The sequence below is a fragment of the Haplochromis burtoni genome, unplaced genomic scaffold (genome assembly GCF_018398535.1).
Source record: "Haplochromis burtoni strain Fernald_Lab_line unplaced genomic scaffold, NCSU_Asbu1 Contig_526, whole genome shotgun sequence".
Taxonomy (NCBI): Eukaryota; Metazoa; Chordata; class Actinopteri; order Cichliformes; family Cichlidae; genus Haplochromis; species Haplochromis burtoni.
In genome coordinates, this window is record NW_024582887.1 from 243679 (window position 1) to 264030 (window position 20352).

Genomic DNA, 20352 nt, shown 5'->3' on the forward strand with positions numbered 1-20352 from the left:
TAAACTAACTGAAGTAGGTAAAAAATGTAAACAAACCTTGCTACTGGTTATAATAACCCAGATAAAATTAAGTAAAGTTTTTGTAAAAGTAAGTCCAAATAATCAAGAAAAAATATGTACAAAAAAAAAAATAAAATAATTATTCGTATATTCGTTTTGTTTTATACAACTATACATGAAATGTGTCAGAAATGAGGAAAATTAGAGGGGGGAAATGCAAACATGCAAATCATAAAATGTAATATTCTGGGGTCTTTTTTTTAAAGATAATATAGTTTTGTATCTTTGCCATGAAATTTACAGTTATTTATACATGATGTTGAAACTAATAAATAAATAATAATATTAGTATTATGTTCAGGTACAGAGTTTATTGAGTTTCAAAGTTAGTAAGTTAGAAAGTGACTTTCATTTCTACAAAAATGATAAACGTGTGGGTTTCCGTTGTTGACGTAATATTGGACCTGGAAGTTCAACGGTTTGCTTCTTTGCGCATGCGTCCTCAGAGCTATGACAAATTGTACCGCTCCTCGGTATACAACCGTATATTACAGTATGAGGAGCGCAGAGTATGATATTGACTTAGACTGATAAAAATATCATGACCCGGTTCTTCAGCGGTCACATTTGCTAAGTTAGCCGTTACCGTTGGCGCAGCTAAAGCTAGCTCGGCCGTGTCTGTTGTTGTTGTTTACACGTCGCCTTTTCCACTAAAGTGCCTGAAACAATGCAGAGAGTTAGATATTTAAAGAGTGGCTGGCAGCTGCTGAAATCAAGCTGCGAGGGAGCAGCAAAGCAAGCGAACACCCAGTCTTCGGCCTCAAGATGTTATAGCCATGTAAGTCAACGCTTTGTACAAACTGTATTAACGAGAGTGGAGAAGGGAGTGCTGATTGAAAGCACGGTGGCGCTCCATCCCATTTCAGTGCTACCTGTCAAAGAAATGTATCCTGACAGAAGAGTATTCAATCTCAAGTTATCCAATTTTCTTTTTAACATTTTCTGCTCAGCCATCTTTGACTTAAATATAAATATTCTAATCTAAAGTTTGGAAATATCCGGTGATTTCTGTGAAGTTTTAGTCTCTTTTGTAAAAGCCCATTCACCCACTTTCAAGTCTTTTTCCACACTTTGAAATCTCAGACCATGTTTGAACACAACTTCACATTTGTCTCATGTGTCTGGGTATTGGCTAACTAAAAAAGTCAAGCAGTCCTGCAGAGTGCCATATTTGAAAACTGCTAATAAAAAATCACATTGGAAAGAGGACTCACAATTTCTGAATGACGTAGTTGTATTTTACAAGAAGAAGCACTCAGAGTGCAAACCTCCACCAAGGCTACCCGCTATTAAGGGAAGTATTACATTTTGTATGTATGAATTTAGTTTTCTTTGTTCGTTTGTTTTTTAAAAAAAATGTATTTTAAGAAGTTTGTAGTGCAGTAAAAATTAGGTAAAGGTAGGATTACAGATGTTTAATTTGATTATACAAATATTATGTAGGAGTGGGTAATGGATAATAGGTACTGATTTGCAGCTCTTTTTTCTTGATAATACTTTCTTTAACGATATAATACAGTTTGGAGTCAACTCCACAAAGAAAGCTTGAGGTCAGAGGTCAAATATAACATCATTTGGATGCAGACTATATTATTTTTAGTCCCCATATACCAATATCATTTCCTAAATGTTGCCAATACAAACAATGGCAGTAGAATTCTAAACATAATTTTGAAGATAAAAGACTGAATGTTTGATGTTGTTTGACCTTGAAGGAGAGGCCAGAGGACAAATGTGCCACATTTTACATTTTTATAAAGTAATTTTTTATGTTTACAATGCACACCAAACTTGTAAGGGACTTATAAGGAATGCATGAATGTTTTTCATATTTTTATATGTCAAACGCAGATCCTCATTAAATTTTATGGTAAGAAATGTGAAAGAACTTCGAGATATTTATATTTGAATATTTCCTTAGATTTCAGTGTGTGAAAAAAGTGAGTGGATGGGCTCTTTCTTAAACAATATCTAGGAAACTATTTAATATAATAAGCTAAAATCTCAGAGCAATTATTATAAATATGTAGAAACTTACAAGATGGTGGAGCAAAAGGCCAGAGACTGAATGTCCCAGCAGGAGAGCATGCTGAGGCTACTCACTGCACACATTGATCATTGTATTTTTAGTATACTATAGTATATAGTACGGTATAGATTATTTTAGTATCTATTCATCAGTGTTCAATCACTAACTTTAGCTCATAGAAGCTGCAGTGGGATCAAAGTCTCACTCAGTTCAGTGTGCCTGCAGCGATGAGCTCTCAAAGACTGCTCAGAATGCAGTATCAGTTAATGAGTAACCTTATGTTGTCATACTACACATGTCCCCACTCTGTCGCCTGCTCCCTCCTCAGGCAAGCAGCTCCTTCGGGCTCCTCTTTGACATTGATGGGGTGCTGGTGAGAGGCAAGACTCCGATCCCTGCAGCCAAGCAGTGCTTCAAAAACCTGGTGGACCGCAGCGGAAAATACAAGGTCCCTGTGGTGTTTGTCACTAATGCTGGGAACTGCATGAGGCAGACAAAAGCGGAACATCTGTCACATCTGCTTGAGGTGGAGGTAAATTGAGAGCCTTTTAAAACATTATCAGTTTGCTTTGTCTCGTGTATTTTGTTTTTAATATTCTTTGATATCAGCCATTTATTCTAGACTCCCTTTATCTCAGGTGTCTCCAGACCAGGTGATGCTATCCCATAGTCCTTTGCGAATGTTTACCCAGTTCCACAAAATGCGTGTGCTGGTCTCCGGACAGGGTCCAGTAGAGGAAGTCGCTCATAAGTATCCTGCAATAACTCTGGTAATCTGGTGCCTGCACTCTGGATGTTGACCTTTAAAGCTGAATGTTCTGTTTATTCACTTGTTTTTCTCCATGCTCCACTTTGTTATCAGTGTTTAATCGTTTCACCCTTTGTTCCCTTTACTGCTTGACAGTCTCTGTGAAGCCCTTCAACAGATTTTTCTGTTTTTTTGAGTTAGTGGGATTTTGTTTTTAATTCAAGTCAAACATTGTTATTTGAAATATAAAGAAATGCAATAAATTAAACATTGGAAAACATGTTACAAAAAAACACCAAATACCCAAAACACTGTTAAGATTTTCTACATATTTCCAGCTTGTAATTCCTGCTCAACCGGTTTGACTTTAACTCGCCAAACTTCAGCCTGGGCTTTCAGGATGTTGTTACTATAGATGTGCTCAGAGAAGCGTACCCAGTCCTAGATGTTGTGGATCACAATAGAAGACCCAAAGATGTTGTAAGTAATACTGTTTAATCCATTTATGTTCAGTTCAGTTACACGTCTTGCCAACTTTGCACAATGTCCTTCAGGTGCCGCCCACTAAAGGTTTACGGCCAATAGATGGTATGTTTCCTTTGCGCAGTCATTACATAATCCCTGAGAATTAATGATTTTCTGGTAATGTGGCCTAATTGTATGTTTTGTTTTTATTTGGTCCTACAGCTGTTGTTTTATTTGGTGAGCCTATTAGATGGGAGACCAACCTCCAGCTTATTGTTGACGTGCTGCTAACTGGTGGGAACCCAGGCAGCACTTGGAGTTCAGCGCATTATCCTCACATCCCCGTCCTGGCATGTAACATGGACCTGCTGTGGATGGCAGAGGCCTGGAATCCCCGGTACACATCAACACCACAGTCTGAAATATTACAACCTTCAAATTTTACAGTATTCTTGTTATACAGTGCCATGGAAAAGCACTATTATCAAAACCTACCTGGCCCTGTGTGAAAAAGTGATCGATCTCTCATTAAATCCTGAATTACTTTTGAGTTACCACATTTGAGAGCTGAGTTCAACTTCACCAGCCACAGTGGCCTGATTACTGAGAAACCTGTTGAATAAAGAAACCTCTTCAATAGAACTTAAGTGAATTAGGAAAAATTATTCAAGAAAGCAACACATCATGCCACACTCTGAAGAAACCACTAATAAACAAAGTCATTGACATTATCAGTCTAGAAAGGGGTACAAAGGCAAATCATAGTGAAAGCTATGAGAGAAAACGTGGAACACAGGTGAACCTTCCCAAGAGTGCCCGGCGTACCAAAATGATCCCAGGAGTGCATCACCTATCCAGCAGGTCACAAAAGAACCCAGAACAACATCTAAAGGACGTCCAGCAGGACAATGATCCAAAACACACCAGCAAGTGCGCCTCTGAATGGCTCAAAAACAAAACAAAATGAAGATCATGGAGTGGTCTATTCAAAGTCCAGACTTAATTCCAATTGAGATTCTTTGGCATCTGAACTTAAACGGGCAGTTCATCCTTGAAAACCCTCTGATGTGCCTGAATTAAAACAATTATTTAAAGAGGAGTGGCGCAAAGCTCCTCCACAAATGCTTGCTTGCCAAGTGTGTCACAACCAGTTAGTAGGTTTAGGTTTTTTTTATATTGGACCAAGTTGGCTTTGATAGCTTTCCCTTAATAAATGAAATCATTTAAAAACTGCATTTTGTATTTACTCAGGTTATGCCCAATATTAAAATTAGTTCGATCTGTAACGTTAAAGTCACAAATATGACAAATGTGCAAAAAACTAAGAAAGGGAACAAAACAAAAACTTTCTCACAATACTGTATTTCCTGTTCCTTGCATCACAGGTTTGGTCATGGTATGTTCCTGGTGTGCTTAGAGTCTCTGTACAAGAAGGTCACAGGATACGAACTCAAGTACGAGGCTCTGATTGGGAAGCCCAGTGTGGTGACTTATAACTACGCTGAGCTGCTGATTAGACAACAGGCTGAAAGACTTGGCTGGAACACGCCTGTGAAGAGGGTGTATGCTATAGGGTGAGTTTTTCAGTCTACATTTAACACTTAGAAATTCAGTTTAAAAAAGAATTTGAACTGAGTCCTTTTTTTTTTTTTATAGTGATAATCCCATGGCCGACATATATGGCGCCAACCTCTACAATCGCTACCTCCAGTCTTCTCGTCACACCAAGGCACAGATGCAGGCTCAGAGTGCTGGTGGAAGTATAGATCCCTCAGCTGTTGATGACACCCCTAAAATGACATCAGCAGAACTAGGTGGAGCTTCAGGTGTGGTAGAAAGGGATCTCCCCGAGGGATGTAGCTCAATCCTGGTGTGCACAGGAGTGTACAGCAAAGAACAACAGGAGCTGCTCTCAGACCCAACGCAAACAGTCACAGAACAACGCATCTTCCATGGTCACAGAGACTTCCGCTTCGATCCCAGCCTCACTCAACCGTCCTTCGTGGTGCATGATGTGAAGGAGGCGGTTGAGTTGGTATTTAAGCAGGAAGGCTGGCCACTACAGTAGGGGTCTCCATCTCATAGTCTGATCTTTCACCATTAGCAACAGGTTATCAAACCATTCCCTTGATTATTACAGGGGAGAAGTAGGTGTTACTATGTTATAACGAGCCATAGAGTCAGCTGTGAAAAGGAATAATATCAAATACATAGAAGTTGCATTTTAAATCAGTCATCCATAATAGTGCATCAGACCACTGCTGAATTCTTTTAAAAAAGTTTAAGTTTTCAATAATAGACATCACTGTTTCTGAGTCAACGAATTCAGGTTTTTGAGTACATACATTAAGTTGTTGAATTACACATTTTAGTACTTTAAGTATTGATAAGCTCACGGGTGGATTTCAGGTGGAATTCCTCCACAGTTACATCTTTCCAGCAAGTTTAGACTGATTCAGAAAGAACTGTACAAAGACACAGTTTTGTGACATTACCACTTCAGGCATTTGCACAGTCAAAAAAAAGACACCCCCGTAGGTCCTCATTTGTTTTTACTGCTGTCATATTTTACCTAATAAATTTTTTTTAAACATGAATTTATAAGCTCTATTTAAGTTGCCAGCTATGAGTGTATTACATCATTTTTTTTTTACTTTAGCCAGCAGAATGTTAAATTTTATTTTGAAAAAAACTAGTCTTATTTTCTGAAGTTGGTGGAATTTAACAGTAGGGTTTTTCACATAATGAATAGTGAATGTCTGTTAGAAGACTGCAGTTATAGTTACAGCGCCACTGAAAATACAGTTTTTACATTTGTAACTGGTTTAACAATGTGTGATTTGCAGGTGACTTAAACCTGTGGCATTGTACTTCAAAAGCCATATGATGTGAAAGAACCTTTAAAAAAAAGGGATTAAAATGACACAAGGCTACATGTAAAACTGTAGTGTTTACTGTGCTGGAGTCTGTGTACAGAGTCCTCTGGCAGAGGAGTGGTTTGTCATCACATTCATTATCCTCAGAATAATATTACAACATGTTAAATATTAAAAAGTCAAAACATACAAAACCAGTATTCACACACACGTTGCAACACACAGTTTCTCTTTAAATAACATCCCATTCTCTGGTAGAGAAACAGGTAAATTGAGTATTCAGGCCTCCATTCCCACTCTTCGAGTGACTCCCTGCTTCAGCCTTCTCGGCACCCACACTTTTTATCTGTAACCACGGCACTAGGAACCGGGTGAGAGTTGTTAATCAGCATGAACTGAGGAGAGTTTTCAGAGGACTCGTTTATGATGGTCATACCATTGCGTGCCATTAGTTCTCGAGCCATAAGAATGAAGGCGGCATCTATGTTCTGGGCCTCCTTGGCTGAGGTTTCCAGAGCAGCCAGCACACCACTGTCTTCTGCCAGATTGCAAGCATCCTCGAAGAGCACCTGTCTCTTAGTGTGGAGATCTGACTTATTACCTGCAGTGGTGAACAGAACCAGAGTTGGTAAAAACAGAAGTGAAGCAGATATTTGCAGCTATGATTTGTATCATTTTCAGTTCAATTATTCTTTTAGTGCAACACTTACTACAACCAAGTCTTCAGATCACATTTAAACTTTACCCCTCAAAAACATGGGGCATGTTTCTGACTTTTTGGAATTACGTCTTTCCCAACAAACTTAGTAGACTTTAACTATAAGATACATTTTTTTAGGGTTAATACAGACAACAGTCACACACCGGAATCGCTGTTTTAGCACATTCTGCATATGTCTTTGGTCTGTAGGTGGACGTTACACGATACACTACCTACAGAGACACAAGAAGAATATCTAAACTCTACATAAAAATACTCTCCCTCACTGGCATGCTCTTTCATGTCATTGACCTATTGCAAATTAATACAACAATACTGCATTCAGTTAGTGAGATCAGGATTTGATCTAATCATGAAAATATGGATTTATCCTGCCTTGTATCAACAGCTAAAGCTGCTGGTGTGACATTGTTTGGGATATTTTCTTGGCACATATTGTTAACACATTGTTAAACACCACAGTCTACTTCAGTCTTTTTGGTGACCATGTTCATCCCTTTATTAGCACAATCTACGGATCTGCTAATGACTTTGCAAGTGACTTTTGTCTTGTTTGAATTGATTTTGTAACATGTTTTTTGTGACAATATCTACAACTCAAAAATATATTCTGCTCTGTGCAGACAGTTTACATACCAATGAGTATCAGCACCACACTGGCAGCTCCGTACAGCTCCACTTCCCTGATCCAGTGTGGAACCGATTCAAATGTGCTGCGTCGAGTGATGTCATAGGCCACCATCGCCCCATGGGCGCTGCGGTAGTAGCTTTGAGTTATGGTGCGGAAACGCTCCTGTCCCGCAGTGTCCCACACCTGCATCTGCAAAACACAGATAACACAAATATGGGTTAACCGGTTATACAGAATAGGTTAAGGATCAACAGCGTACAACTCTTAAGTTATTCAAGTATGATGTCAGGTTTGTCTGCTGTTTGCAGTTGTTTCTGAACAAATGTCTGCAAATGTCTAAACAGAATTATAAACTAGCAGCTAATAAATCAACACACCCAGAAAGCTAACAGAAACACTGAGGATACTACAGACAGCTTGTCAGCCCCTCCCCTTTCTCTGAAGAAATAAAACAAAAGGAATTCTTTACTTTAAGACAAGAGTGCACCCGCACAGATCTCATAAATTGCACACACCTAAATATGTGGACATGACTGCACTATCAGCTGTGATGCAAGTGCTTAAAATAAAAGTCATCTACCTTCACCTTCTTGCCATCAATGTCCAGGGTACGAACAGTAAAGTCAACACCAATGGTGTTTTGTTGCTTTTCGATGAAGATGCCAGATTTGAAGCTTTGCACCACGCAGGTCTTCCCAACATCTGAGTCACCAACCAAGATGATTTTAAAAAGAAAGTCAAAAGAGTCTTCAATCTCTGGCCCAGCAGTCTGCATGGTGACAAGAGGAACAGAGAGAGAGGGAAAAAACACTATCGCTGTAAGACGAGACCCAATACCTTTGGGCCTCAGTGCAAATGAACCGGTCCCTTCCAAGTTGTGTCAATAAGATCTTAGAATATTTACACAAACAGCAGTCACATCCTTGAGAAAGAAAGGGAGAAATCAATTGTCTACTGGCAGAAGTAACGCAGACAGTTTGATCCCTGGTGAAAGATCCATCCAGAGCTCAATAAAAAGTAAAGGTTCTGTCAAATCTAATCTGTCAAATCTAGTGAAGCAGCTTGCTTTTTTCTTCTGCTATCTTAAACCCATTCTTTAACGTTTGTTCAACAATCAGAAAAGATTACACAATCAGCTCAGGTATTCCATAGCAGGGATAAAAATCAATATTCCTTGAGAAAGACTAGTCAGAATCCAAAAGCTGTTTCTTCATCAGGAGTTGGTTTCCATATCTACATTACACCAGTAGTCACATTCTTGAAACACAAGTAGATTCTGTCCTTCTGCCCTTTAGACTGTCACTCTGTGTGCTTGCTACACCCCTGCGCCACTCAGTTTACTTCTGAGGCAGTATAAGACACGCCTCCTACCTGTGTTGGAAGTTGTGATTTCCAACTGCCAGCCCACCTGCACCACTGCATCTTGGGATATGGATTTTCTTTGTATGTTTAACAGGACTCAATACCTGAAAGAGCCAGACAGCAATCATTCATTACCAAAAGCTCTTAAAGGTCGAGCTAAAATGAGTAGCTAGAACTTACCGTAAATTATAGGAGTGAACAAAAGTGTTGAAGGTTCACTCTGAGTGCAGACTTCCCATTTTAAGAGGGTGTGACTGCTACACTTGCAGCCATGCAACTATAAAAATCAGTATTTAAGCATGTGGGCATGGTCAAGATAACCTGCGGAAGTGCAAACTGAGCATCAGAATAGGCCAGAACGGTGATTTAAGTGACTTTGAATGTGGTATGATTATTGGTCCAATACGGGCTGGTCTGAGTGCTCTTATGATGACGTCTTCCAGCAGGGTAATGCACCAGGCAAAATCATTTCAAACTGGATTCTTGAACATGACGGTGAATTCACTATATTCAAATGGCCTTCACAGTCAACAGATGTCAATCCAGAAGAACACCTTTAGGATGTGGTGGAAAGGGACATTTGAACAATTAATGCAGTTCTGGGGGCAAAATGAGCTCCAATCCAGTACTAGCAAATATACCTAATAAAGTTCACTGAGAGTGTATGTTAAATTTGTTGGATTTACTTTAATTTCTAATAATTTCTCTGGTTTTGCAGTGCTGGGTTCTCCAAGCAATCATATGGTCTGCCAGCATATAACGAGCAAAAGAGGTGTCTTTGAATGCATCACTATTTAATACAGAAAGTGCTGATTGGGAGATACCACGTATTCCAAGATCATAGGAAGATAGCTGGAGTCATTTATGTTAAATGCATTTATTTTCTGTGTCTCCTCAGTAAGGTATTTAGTTGTTCTTTTAATTACTGTTAGGTTAGAGTAACAATTAAATTAAAGCTTGATTTTGCTTCTCTAATATTAGTTGATTAGCTTTGTTACCTTGTGTCTAAATTGGTCCGATCAGCAGGTATTTAAGATCCCCTTTCCTTTTCATCTGATCAGTTTTGGTTGCTTGGATTGGTTTGAGCATTGATGTTATTTTATCTCATGTTGCTTCTTACTTTTTAAGTTGTAACATTACTGTTTGACTTTTTCTTCCAAGGATAAAATAAAGCACTTTTTTCTCAAATTTCTGTGTCCCTGTGACTAACCTTTCATGTGGAGAAAGGTTTTATTTACAAGGCTTCAAATACCTTAGAGCAAACAGCCTACACCCTTACACCCAATAAAACTACTCACGACAAAATGTAATCACGTTACATCTTTGTTTTAACAGCTGCCCACCCCACAATGATTAACAACTAAAGAAAACATAAGCTCTTCTCCCTGATTACAACCAGCTAACACATTCCAGAGCAATCAGGAAACTGTAAAGAGTTAACCACAAAATGAACAAGAAGAAACTACACAAAAATACACCAGAAAAGCATAATTTAAATCATTTTACCTCAGGCTTCACACATTGGCATCACAGTGAGATGCTAACACAGACTGAGCATACTGCTCTGAATCGCTCTCTCTCTCTCTCTCTTTCCACCCCCTCACTACATTCTGTCGTCATCTCAGCCCACAGAAGAACAAGGCACAGCTGGACACAGAACAATGTGTGAAGTGTGAGGGGCACTTGACCAAGCTGGGTCTATCTTTGGCTGTGACCACCAGCCACCTTCTTTCTGTCATGCGGGTGGTGCCTTATTTGTTCAGTGCAATGAAACGTGGTTTTGTTGACCACAGAATGAATGAGACCGAAACAGATCTTTGACTGTGCCACATTTATCCAAATATAAAAAAAAAAAAAGTATTGCAGTACATCTACAGAAAATTGTATTCTGGACTTTTAAATATCTAGTCACACGAACATCATATTAAAATTTGAATAATTCCATTGATTTAAAAAAAAAAAAAAAACATAAACCAAACACGTCTTCACCACAACCACCTTAAGAGAACAAAAATCCTTGTGTGACTCAGCAGAGTCTTGGCCCAGAAGCTGTGGTGGTGCAGAAATCACAGTTAAGCCCGTAACTAAGCTGCCGCATCACAGTCATACACGTCAACCTGCTGTGTCATCTCTTCTGCTGCAAATGTGCTGGACTCTGAGTGTTTCTCAGCCTAAACGTGTTGCTGAGGCTCTGTTGACTTTTTCTCTGTTTCAGAGGTTTCTTGCTTGATGTCTCGAGGGAGGATGGTTCTGGAGGAGGGACATGGATTGGCTTCCAGGGGATTGGATTGACAAAACTGGGCGATGGGTAGGATTTGTCATAGGGACCTAGAGAAAAACAATCCAATGTAACAGTGACACATAAATCTCTGGAAGTCTAATTAAACTAATGAGCTACCGTCTATCTACAGGAGCCTCCGGACTAAGACCACCAGGTACCAGAACAGCTTCTTCCCCACAGCTGTCAGACTCCTGAACTCTGCCTCCTGACATCTGACCCACGTTAAACTCATGGACTGAACATACACACACCCACAACCACCTACACACACACACACACACACACAATGAACAACTGTACCCTGAAACACACAATAATAACATGGACTGAACCACCACTCACAACCACTAGCACTTTATATAGCCTCTGTAGAAACTATCTACACCCTCACTTATCTTAACTGCACTACTGTATAGCTCTGTGTAAATAATCATTCTGTACATACGATAATTTTTAACCCTACAACTGTTTATAACTTGCATAGTTCCCATTTCTGTATAACTGTATATCTCAGATTTCTGTAAAGTTATTTATTTCATATTTATATCCTGTTCATAGCTTGTACTCACTACAGCCTGTACATACTTATAGTTATAGAATATTCATAACATACTTCATACCGTGTACATTATAACATACCATAATAGACCCATTTCTGTAATATACTCACATATCTATATTATTGCTAATATATATTGTAATATATCTATATCACTAAAGCACTTCTGGATGGATGCAAACTGCATTTCGTTGCCCTGTACCTGTGCATGTGCAGTGACAATAAAGTTGAATTCTATTCTATCCTATTCTATTCTATTCTATTCTATGGAATGATTATGATGTTTGAGTAAAATAAACCCAATAACGCCAAGTTAATTCAAATAAACATACTTGATGGATAGCTGGGCTTTTTGGGACTAGCTTTGCTTTTTTCATTCGCCTTTGCCAGCCATTCCTTAAACTTCTCTTCAGCCCTCCTACGCCGCTCCATCTCCTGCTCCTCCTTCAGGGAGGCTTCCTCCTGTCAAAAAGATACAAAAGAAATCTCTGAGAAACCATTTGGAATTTAAAAAAGAAGAGACAGCTGAACGAGAGCCTGATTACTTTCTCCTTCTTTTCCTTTTCTATTTTTTCTTGGTTCTTTCTTTGCAGCCAGTCTTTGTACTTTTGTTGAGCTTTCTGTTCAGTCTCCCACCGTCTCTCCTGCTGCCTCTGCATCTCCTCCTCCTCCTTTCTTTGTTTAAGAAGTTGCTCATGTCTCTCCTAGAATTATAACAAGAAACATAAAAGACTGTAGCGTAGCAGATAAGAAGATCAACACAACAATTTTACTTAAGAAGTTGTTTACCTGTTCTGTTTTAAGTTTTAGCCATTCTTGGATCTTGTTTTCCATGATGAGCTTTTTCTGTTCCTGCTCCCGTTCTTGTTTTTCTTTTCTTTCTTTTAGTAAGTGCTCCTAATATACGGGACACACGGAGCTTTTATTGGGGAGAAATGGTCACTACAACAAATTACAATCAGAATAAAAACACTTTTCTATTATGGGGATGGGACTAATGACTGCATGCCTTTTCTACTTTCTTTTCCTGCTTAAGACGCTCCTCTTTTGCTTTATTCACCAACCACATTTCCCATGCACTGAGGGTAGGTGAAGCTGCAGGCTGCTCCGAAATCGCTTTTGGTAGCTCACATCTATAAAATAAACGCAGATATAAAATTAGCTATGCCGCAAACAAGCCAGAACTAAAGCTGAACTAAAGCTTTACTGCAGCACCTGAATGGTGAAATACTGAGCCTGGAGTCATCCCTCTCTCTGGGGGAAGTGGTCTGCTGATCTGGGGTGGATCTCAGTTCTTCTTCGTCACTGTCGAAGCTGTCATGATAGATTGGAGAAAGCAGAGAAAAAGTGTCTTCTTCGTCGGATAGGATTCCGCCGCCAAAGTCCTTTGATGGATGGAAGTCTTTGAGAGGGGTCGAGCTGAAGCCGTTGGGTAGCCTCTCTCCAGACATCACTAGCCAGCAAATCTGCAGCGGACAGCACAAAAGCGAACAAAGTTCGCTAAGTCTTTTCTGTTTTCTTATGTAAAATGTAAAAGAAATGGGTAATGAGACACATAAATCTGAAATTCCAATGCCAGACACGGACGACGCTATATGAAAATATGTATTTAGCAGCATGCTAACGTTAGCTCAGCTCCTTAGCTCACTCCAACGACAACATAAACACATTTTGTGACTTGCTATGAAACATTAGCAGAGCAAACTAGCTTACCGGAAAAAACAAATGCAGGCTGGAGCTATTATGTTTAATTTTACAGGTTAACTGTCTCTTTCCAGGCCAGCTGGTCTCTTCTTCCAATCACGAGTTTGCAGCAGCGGAGGTTAGAAGTGATTTACAAACTTTTTCCCATGATACACCACGCCCCCACGCTCAGCTGGACGCTGTTTTCGTAACCATGGCGACACCACAAAAACGCATGTAGTTTAACAGTCCACATCAACCTGCTCAAACAGCTTCACATTTCCACTTTTTATTTAAAGCAATAATGGTACAAAATCTCACGTTTGTATATTACTTCCTAGTTTAAATTACACTAAAATATAGGCCACTTTTTTTTTTTGCTTTAAAGGATTAAATCCGAAAAGAAATTCAAACTTGTTAACTTAATTCTTGTTTTCTAAGGCATTAAAGATGTATACTATATATATACTACTATGTATACTACAACCGTTCCAATCTGGAAAAAAGTTCAAAGACATCATATGAAGCCCAAAATTACCATGACATTCATGTTTGTGATGAGTGTGTGACACACTGTGTGTAAACTTTTAGCTGTTTCTTCATTAAAGAAGGCAATTGGGACATTTAAATATGATAAAGCTTCAATCATTTTGTGAGGTTCATTAGAATGACTGCTTCTATCATATTTTATTACATGGGACATTCCTAAAGGTGGGGAAGACAGAGAAATCAGATATATTGATTGGACTCTTGCTTCATTTCTGGTAGTATTATTGCAAGGTGCTTATCATTAAACGTTGTCAGCATATCAATAAAACGTAGATAAGTCTAAAAATAAGTCTATTAAGGACTGTAGACTGTGTACTTTAATGAATTCCAATGTTCAGTGCTTGTTTGGACAGCTAGTTCACCTCCTACAGTGATAAAATGCAGTCTGTCTCAGAGCTCCTCTAGTTGAAGTTAACCTGCACATGCACCCTGTCTCACTCTCACTTAACATTTTGAGTCTAATTACCAGCAGCCAGTCAAAATGAGGTTGTACGGGGAAGTGAAGAGAAGAGCTGCTTTCACAGAGACATGTAATATTTTGTGAGTGTTTGTAAAATCTTCTGCACTTGTTTATTTTTTAATGTTACAATAATATTGTACGTTCCCACAATACAACTGTGATCATGTTAACTGAAAACAGTGAGCATGTCAGCAACCGTGGTTAACCTCAATCATGGAAAGATTAACCTTCAAAGGGAGACATTAGTTTCTGGGAATACAATGAGCCCAATAACTAACTACTACTACTCCAGAGCTCCACTTAATAAACTGATTATATTTATCATCACATGACAGACCATTCATTGGCAACATTATTTAAGTCATTATTTATACCAGGTATCTTATAAGATGACTTGAAGTGAAATTGAACCTGTTTGATCTGGATAATAATGCTATCTTCACAGCATTAAAGATCATTATTTAAAAAAACAAAAATAAATCAATCAAACAGCCACATGTTTATCTTTTGAAATATTAGAAATATTTTAGGGTTGTCCTCTAAATAGCTCCCATCCATCACTCCTCCCTTATATAGTTTTTCATAATGTGTGAAATCTGAGTAATACATCCACAGTTCCCAGTAAAATAAAGATGGACGAATCAGGTATGGCCATTTGCAGAAAACAGGTGGGTGTGGCTGAGTATACGTGTCCAGTGTCAGAGTCACACCTGGTTGTGAGATTCCAGCTTCTGTTACTCCTTCCCGACAAGGGCAGCAGTTCTCATTTAAAGCTCTTTACCGACAGCATTCACCCCACCAAGCAGAAGAGCTGCCCGGGATGGTAGCTGGAGACTTCAGGAGACTCCCAGAGGGCAGAAGCCCACTGCGACATATCTCCCACACACCTCATCTATACCAGAGACCACGAAAGAAGCCTCGCAAGAAGCTCCAAGTGATCATCTGTGTACTTCTTGTGGAGTTATTTGAAAGGTTCACTTTCTTTGGGATTGTATGTAACATGATTCTATTTTGCACTGTGAAGCTCGGATATGACAACTACCTCGCTGCAACAGTCAACCTGTGCTTCATAGGAGCCAGCACACTCACCCCTGTTCTGGTTGGCTGGTTTGCAGAAGCCTGTCTAAGAAGGACTAAGGTGCTATACGTGTGTGCATTTCTTCATTTCTTTGGTAAGACACAAGGGATTAAAGGTTGACACAAGTTGGCTGCCAAGAATTTGAAGCCATATGACTTCTAAAACAGCGTTTACCATCTTGGACTGTATTATTGTGAAAAGCAAGACTAGAGTAAGATCTGATGCCAGATGTTTATAATGTTATAATATTATAATGTATTTATTTTTATTTTTAAATGGCAGGAAAACAGGTGGGCACCTTGTACTTCTTTTCATTTGTTTCAGTAATTTTTTTTTGACTACATATCTCATGAATGTATCAAATCAACCATTGCCAAAAAGAAAATATCACTCAGAATCATTAGATGCATCTGCCACTGTAGGTACAGCCATGTTGCCTGTGGTGGCATTTCCCTTTGAGGATTTCTACATCGACAGCCACCACATGACCCACCAGCTGGGGTCTCGGGAGCAGCAGATTCTTTTTTACACTGGCCTGCTGGCTGCTGCACTGGGCATCGGTGGCATCCGAGCTATCCTCTGCCCCATGGGAGCTTACAACCTGCAGGGCTACAACCAGCACCAGCTCCTGACCTTCTTCAACTGGTGGGTGATGAGGCTACCCTGACGCATCATACATGTAGTTTACCAGTAGGTTCATTTTTAGTTCTACGAGGTTGGGTTTCGTATGGTTTGATTTCAGACAAAAAAAGTAGTAGTGACATGCCTTTGTTATTATATTACAAACAAACCTTTCTGACATAATGGTAATTCTATACTAGAGTGCATGGGGGTTTCCTCTAAGGACTCCTTCTCCTTTCATAGACAAAACAAGTTTAAATTGAACCACCCTAGATGATGAAATTAGCACAAAGATATTTTGGATTTAAATCTGACCAATATCACTGGCTCGCTCTAAGATTTTTTTCTCTTAATTTAGGTTCTACTGGCTGGTGAATCTGAATTCCACTGTTGTGTTTCTGGGCATTGCTTACATCCAGCAATCTGTGGCCAAAAATCTGGGCTTCCTCATCCCCTTCACCTCAGTGCTGCTGGCTCTCATTGCCATACACATGATGCGCAGTAACCTCACCTACAAACCCAAGAAAGGTAAGATACCAAAAAAAGGATTAGAAAGAGAAAACCTCTTCCTCGTCTCCTTTTTTGTACAGGCCACAAAAAGTTAAACTGTTCGTGCTTCATGCTTTTATTGAGCTTAGGTGGATCATTACTGACCACATTGGGAGTTTTCTTGAACTCTTTCAAGATGTGCTGCCTCCACTATCGCTACTTGAGCGGGCAGGTAGCATCTTGGCTGGACCGGGCGAAAGAGAATAATGGTGGCCGGTACAGTGAGACTCACGTGGAGAATGCCAAAGTCCTGGCCAAGCTCTTCCCTCTTTATGGGCTTCAGCTGCTCTACAGAGTCTGCCTCACACAGGTAGGTCCCTGAGAAATTATAATGCATGAAGCAGAAAACTGAAATGTTTAATCGCCTTCAGGTCTGGTTAAGAAATATGCCTCCCACAGATCCCCTCAGGTTACTACATTCAGACGATGAGCTCCAACCTTCACCTGAAGGACCACCTTTTGCCCATCGCTGCCATGAATGTGATCAGCATCCTGCCTCTGCTGCTCTTAGCGCCATTGATGGAGTGTGTGATGACCTGCTACCTGTCCATGGAAAAAACTCCTCCAGCACCTGTAAAACGTATTAGTGAGTATTTACATGCATGCAAGGCCCAACTAGTTCGCATGTTGTCATTATTTATTCTCTTAAATATTCCTTTATCTCCTCTCATTCCCTCTTTTTGTCTTGTAATCACAACCTCCCGTTCCTCAGCCCCCTCTCTCATCACCCCACCCTGTCCATCCTCCCCCTCCAGCTCTGGGCCATGCATGTGCCACTCTGTCGGTCCTGGTTGCAGGTTTGACTGAGCTGCAGAGGAAGTCTTACCCCCTGGTGGAGCAGACACTTTCTGGAAAGCTTTTGCAAGTTTCTTCCATGCCGTGTTTCCAGCTGGCTCCTCAGTACATCCTGCTCGGTCTGGCAGAAGCTCTCGTCACCCCTGCGTGTGAGTGGGAGACTTACAGTTATGTCTCCGTTTGTGCATATCATTCTGATTTGTGAAACGAGTATAATGTGGCACATAAGCAGCAGGAGACATGCTCATACAGTTTCTGTTGTCTGGCAGGCTCCCTCATTTCTTTCCAGCTCACCCCGAACCACATCAGAGGGATCGCCCTGCACTTCCTCACTCTGTCCTATGGAGGGGGATGTTTTCTCGGTGCCTTTATTATTCAGCTGATGTACTTTCTCTCTGGAGGTAAAATTCAAACAAACAAACAGACAAGAAAATACAAATACAGGACTAACAAATGACATAGAGGCACTGGTACTAAACACTATGGTGCTCTGTTACAGGAAGCTTTTACCCAAGCACACTGCATGATGGCAATTTGGAGAGATTCTTCTTCCTCCTGGCCACACTGATGGCTGTAAATACCCTGGCATTTTGGAGTGTGTCATACAGGTACAGTAAAACAGGTAGACGATGATCCAATAAAGTTTAGATTGTTCCATGTCCATCACAGTCTGTTGTAGGTTCATATCAACAGCTGGTAAAGAATTTGATGTTTTAGCAAAAACACATACATAGAGTTTGATATAAGAAACATGATAACTAAACAGTTTCAGTGTAAACTTTTTATTCAAAGCATGTTTTTACAAGTATATTTGTAAAAAGAAAAAAAAGTATCACAGCTCTAAGTGTATTTCTTGTTACATTAATGTTGTGCAGGTACGTGGACCTAAGCGTTCAGGGCAAAGCGCTGACCATCAGCCCTCTGACTGAGAAGCTGCTGCATTACAAGGCCTGTCTGCGCTTCTACGACACTGTAGACCGCACCGACTGCATTTTATGAATGATTTCTCTAAAATGTCCTCTGTTACTGGTGCTAGCACTTTGTTACCGAGTCAAAATTTATAGTGATTGACTAAATTGTAAAAATGTAAAAATGTAATATATGAAGTGTGCATATTTTATTTATTAACACGTATATTGTGTATTTAATTAAACGTCATGAATTGTGAGCTTTGTTTTATTTACATAAATGTGAATTCAGGAGTAAACTGTGACATTTCTATATTGAAAAGGTGAATATTAGTACAATAAACTCAATAAAGAATATTATTATTAGTATGCATGGTCCTTACTTTAAGGCAGTTTAGCTAAAGCAATGACTCTGTTTACGTGACTGAACAGTAGCTGCAATTACAAAGCAATCATATTTCAAGCTCTCCTCACAATGAAAATCAGACTTAAAGCTATTAACCTCTTTTCCAAACAAAGTGTGCTTAAACGTGATCAATTTTAGACATGACACAAACAGAATAACGTAATCTGTTTTTAACCGTCACTTTGAAAAATATATAAACATTTAAAGAGTATAACTACCTTTAAATTATTGCATCTTATATCAGGATAAATTTCAATACAAATAGTAAATAAACATTATATAACTATATGTAATTTTGTGAAGGTTTCTCCAGTGAATTATCAGGAAAAAAGGACAAAGCATCCAAGGTACCGTCCTCGTTTCTGTTAATGCATAATTGACACTGAACTATTACAGCTCTGTTGTTTAAACGATGATATGTCTCCTAATATTGACGCTCAAAGTTGGTTATAGAAAAGAAATCATCCTAAACATAAACAACAAATAAGATATACATTTTATTTGGTTTAATTTTTTTAAACCAAATTTTTTTTTAGTGGTTAAAATTTTATGGGACTCTGGGCTCTTGTATAAAGTTATGACAGTCAAAAAATGCTAAGAAAAATATGACTTTGTTATTATGACATGAGTCTATATGTGGATATAAAGGCCTCTTTGATTCTTCACTTTTTTACTAGGAAAAGAGGACTCAGAGATCATTTTATCACTTTGTCGATCAATACATTAACATTGGAAACTGTGCACGATCTCAGATGTTGCTTATTTTCAGTGTTGCACCAAGATCCACAGAAAACCCGGGATAGAGGGGCTCGGTGAAGGTTGTCTGGATTTGGTGCAGCAGTGTCAAACTTTCAACCCCAGATACGCTGTAAAAAGCCAGCGTTCCCTCTTCATAATTAAGGTGTACCCCTACTTTGCGGGAGACAGCCGGAGGAATTTGACCTTTGTGAAGATTATTGTGCCAGAACGTGCAACCAGAAGGAGAGCAGATTAATTTCCAGGACAGAGCATTGTGGCCAAAACAGCAATCTTTCCCTGAACCCTTTCTACCTATCCCTCTGTACGACACAGCCACCTCAACTATGCCACCATCCCACTCCACCTCCCAGTAGTGGTTTCCTCTGAGGCCCTTTTTACACAAAGCCTGGTAAAAGTATGTGAATCTGTCAGGGTGATCTGGATGAGCCTGGTCCTTGTCACACCATGATATCTCTTTCTTTGTATCAGAGAGGTAAAGACAAGCTGCTACAGTGTCAGGATCCACCTCGATGTTGGAGTCTGCAGGGAAAATGAAAAACTCATTGATTACAAAGGACTCGCTTAAGCTCTCAAATATGTCTGTAGTCATTAACATCATGCTTACTCTTATATTTCATCACAAGTTCTGTCCTTGTCCGTCCCTCCTGCGGCCTTGTCCTTCTTGACACTTGTAAGGAAAAACACAAAAAGCATAGTTTTTAAGTAAACAAGGTGAGACCACAGTTATGATGTTTAAAAATCTCAAATGATCCCAAATGATCACACTTACTGATGATTTTTCCAGAATAATCCGTCAGATCCCTTTTTTCTTC

General features: G+C 39.5%; 4 protein-coding genes across 6 annotated transcripts in view; 2 read left to right on the forward strand and 2 right to left on the reverse strand.

The window, feature by feature from the left end:
- Nucleotides 1-467: 467 nt before the first annotated feature.
- On the forward strand, nucleotides 468-5626 carry hdhd5 (haloacid dehalogenase like hydrolase domain containing 5). Its single transcript, XM_005947398.3, has 8 exons — nucleotides 468-838; nucleotides 2418-2621; nucleotides 2728-2840; nucleotides 3224-3317; nucleotides 3392-3425; nucleotides 3525-3699; nucleotides 4688-4876; nucleotides 4959-5626. Exons 1-8 carry the CDS (start codon nucleotides 728-730, stop codon nucleotides 5368-5370), a joined length of 1332 nt encoding a protein of 443 aa, XP_005947460.1. The 5' UTR covers nucleotides 468-727; the 3' UTR covers nucleotides 5371-5626.
- Nucleotides 5627-6239: 613 nt separating this feature from the next.
- Nucleotides 6240-13614, reverse strand: ccdc34 (coiled-coil domain containing 34). Of its 3 annotated transcripts, XR_006052992.1 has the most exons (8): nucleotides 13446-13614; nucleotides 12948-13198; nucleotides 12742-12865; nucleotides 12522-12629; nucleotides 12278-12436; nucleotides 12065-12194; nucleotides 10399-11220; nucleotides 8962-9446 (listed from the first exon to the last, which is right to left on the reverse strand). XR_006052992.1 is itself a non-coding variant. In XM_042214177.1 (5 exons), the coding sequence occupies exons 2-5, from the start codon at nucleotides 8950-8952 to the stop codon at nucleotides 6496-6498; spliced, it is 708 nt and encodes a 235-aa protein (XP_042070111.1). In that variant the 5' UTR covers nucleotides 8953-8996; nucleotides 10399-11007; the 3' UTR covers nucleotides 6240-6495. The 3 variants fall into 3 exon arrangements, 2 of the variants coding, with proteins under 2 accessions (XP_042070111.1, XP_005947458.1); XM_042214177.1 differs by lacking the exons at nucleotides 12065-12194; nucleotides 12278-12436; nucleotides 12522-12629; ... (1 more) ...; nucleotides 12948-13198; nucleotides 13446-13614 and adding exons at nucleotides 6240-6779; nucleotides 7536-7719; nucleotides 8111-8299 and having other exon boundaries at nucleotides 8902-8996; nucleotides 10399-11007; XM_005947396.3 differs by lacking the exons at nucleotides 10399-11220; nucleotides 12065-12194; nucleotides 12278-12436; ... (2 more) ...; nucleotides 12948-13198; nucleotides 13446-13614 and adding exons at nucleotides 6240-6779; nucleotides 7536-7719; nucleotides 8111-8299 and having other exon boundaries at nucleotides 8902-8996; nucleotides 9073-10374.
- A 1600-nt stretch (nucleotides 13615-15214) lies between these two features.
- Nucleotides 15215-18466, forward strand: slc15a5 (solute carrier family 15 member 5). The gene is made up of 9 exons (XM_042214171.1): nucleotides 15215-15596; nucleotides 15925-16147; nucleotides 16482-16651; nucleotides 16762-16982; nucleotides 17072-17258; nucleotides 17428-17616; nucleotides 17737-17868; nucleotides 17967-18075; nucleotides 18343-18466. The coding sequence occupies exons 1-9, from the start codon at nucleotides 15245-15247 to the stop codon at nucleotides 18464-18466; spliced, it is 1707 nt and encodes a 568-aa protein (XP_042070105.1). The 5' UTR covers nucleotides 15215-15244.
- Nucleotides 17936-20352, reverse strand: part of LOC102314341 (tripartite motif-containing protein 16) — a 15914-nt gene continuing 13497 nt past the window's right edge. Inside the window, exons 6-7 of the mRNA XM_005947408.2 lie at nucleotides 20145-20197; nucleotides 17936-20059 (exon numbers count right to left, since the gene is read on the reverse strand). Coding sequence (XP_005947470.2) covers nucleotides 19530-20059; nucleotides 20145-20197 — 583 coding nt within the window. The 3' untranslated portion in view covers nucleotides 17936-19529. The remainder of the gene's footprint in view (nucleotides 20060-20144; nucleotides 20198-20352) is intronic.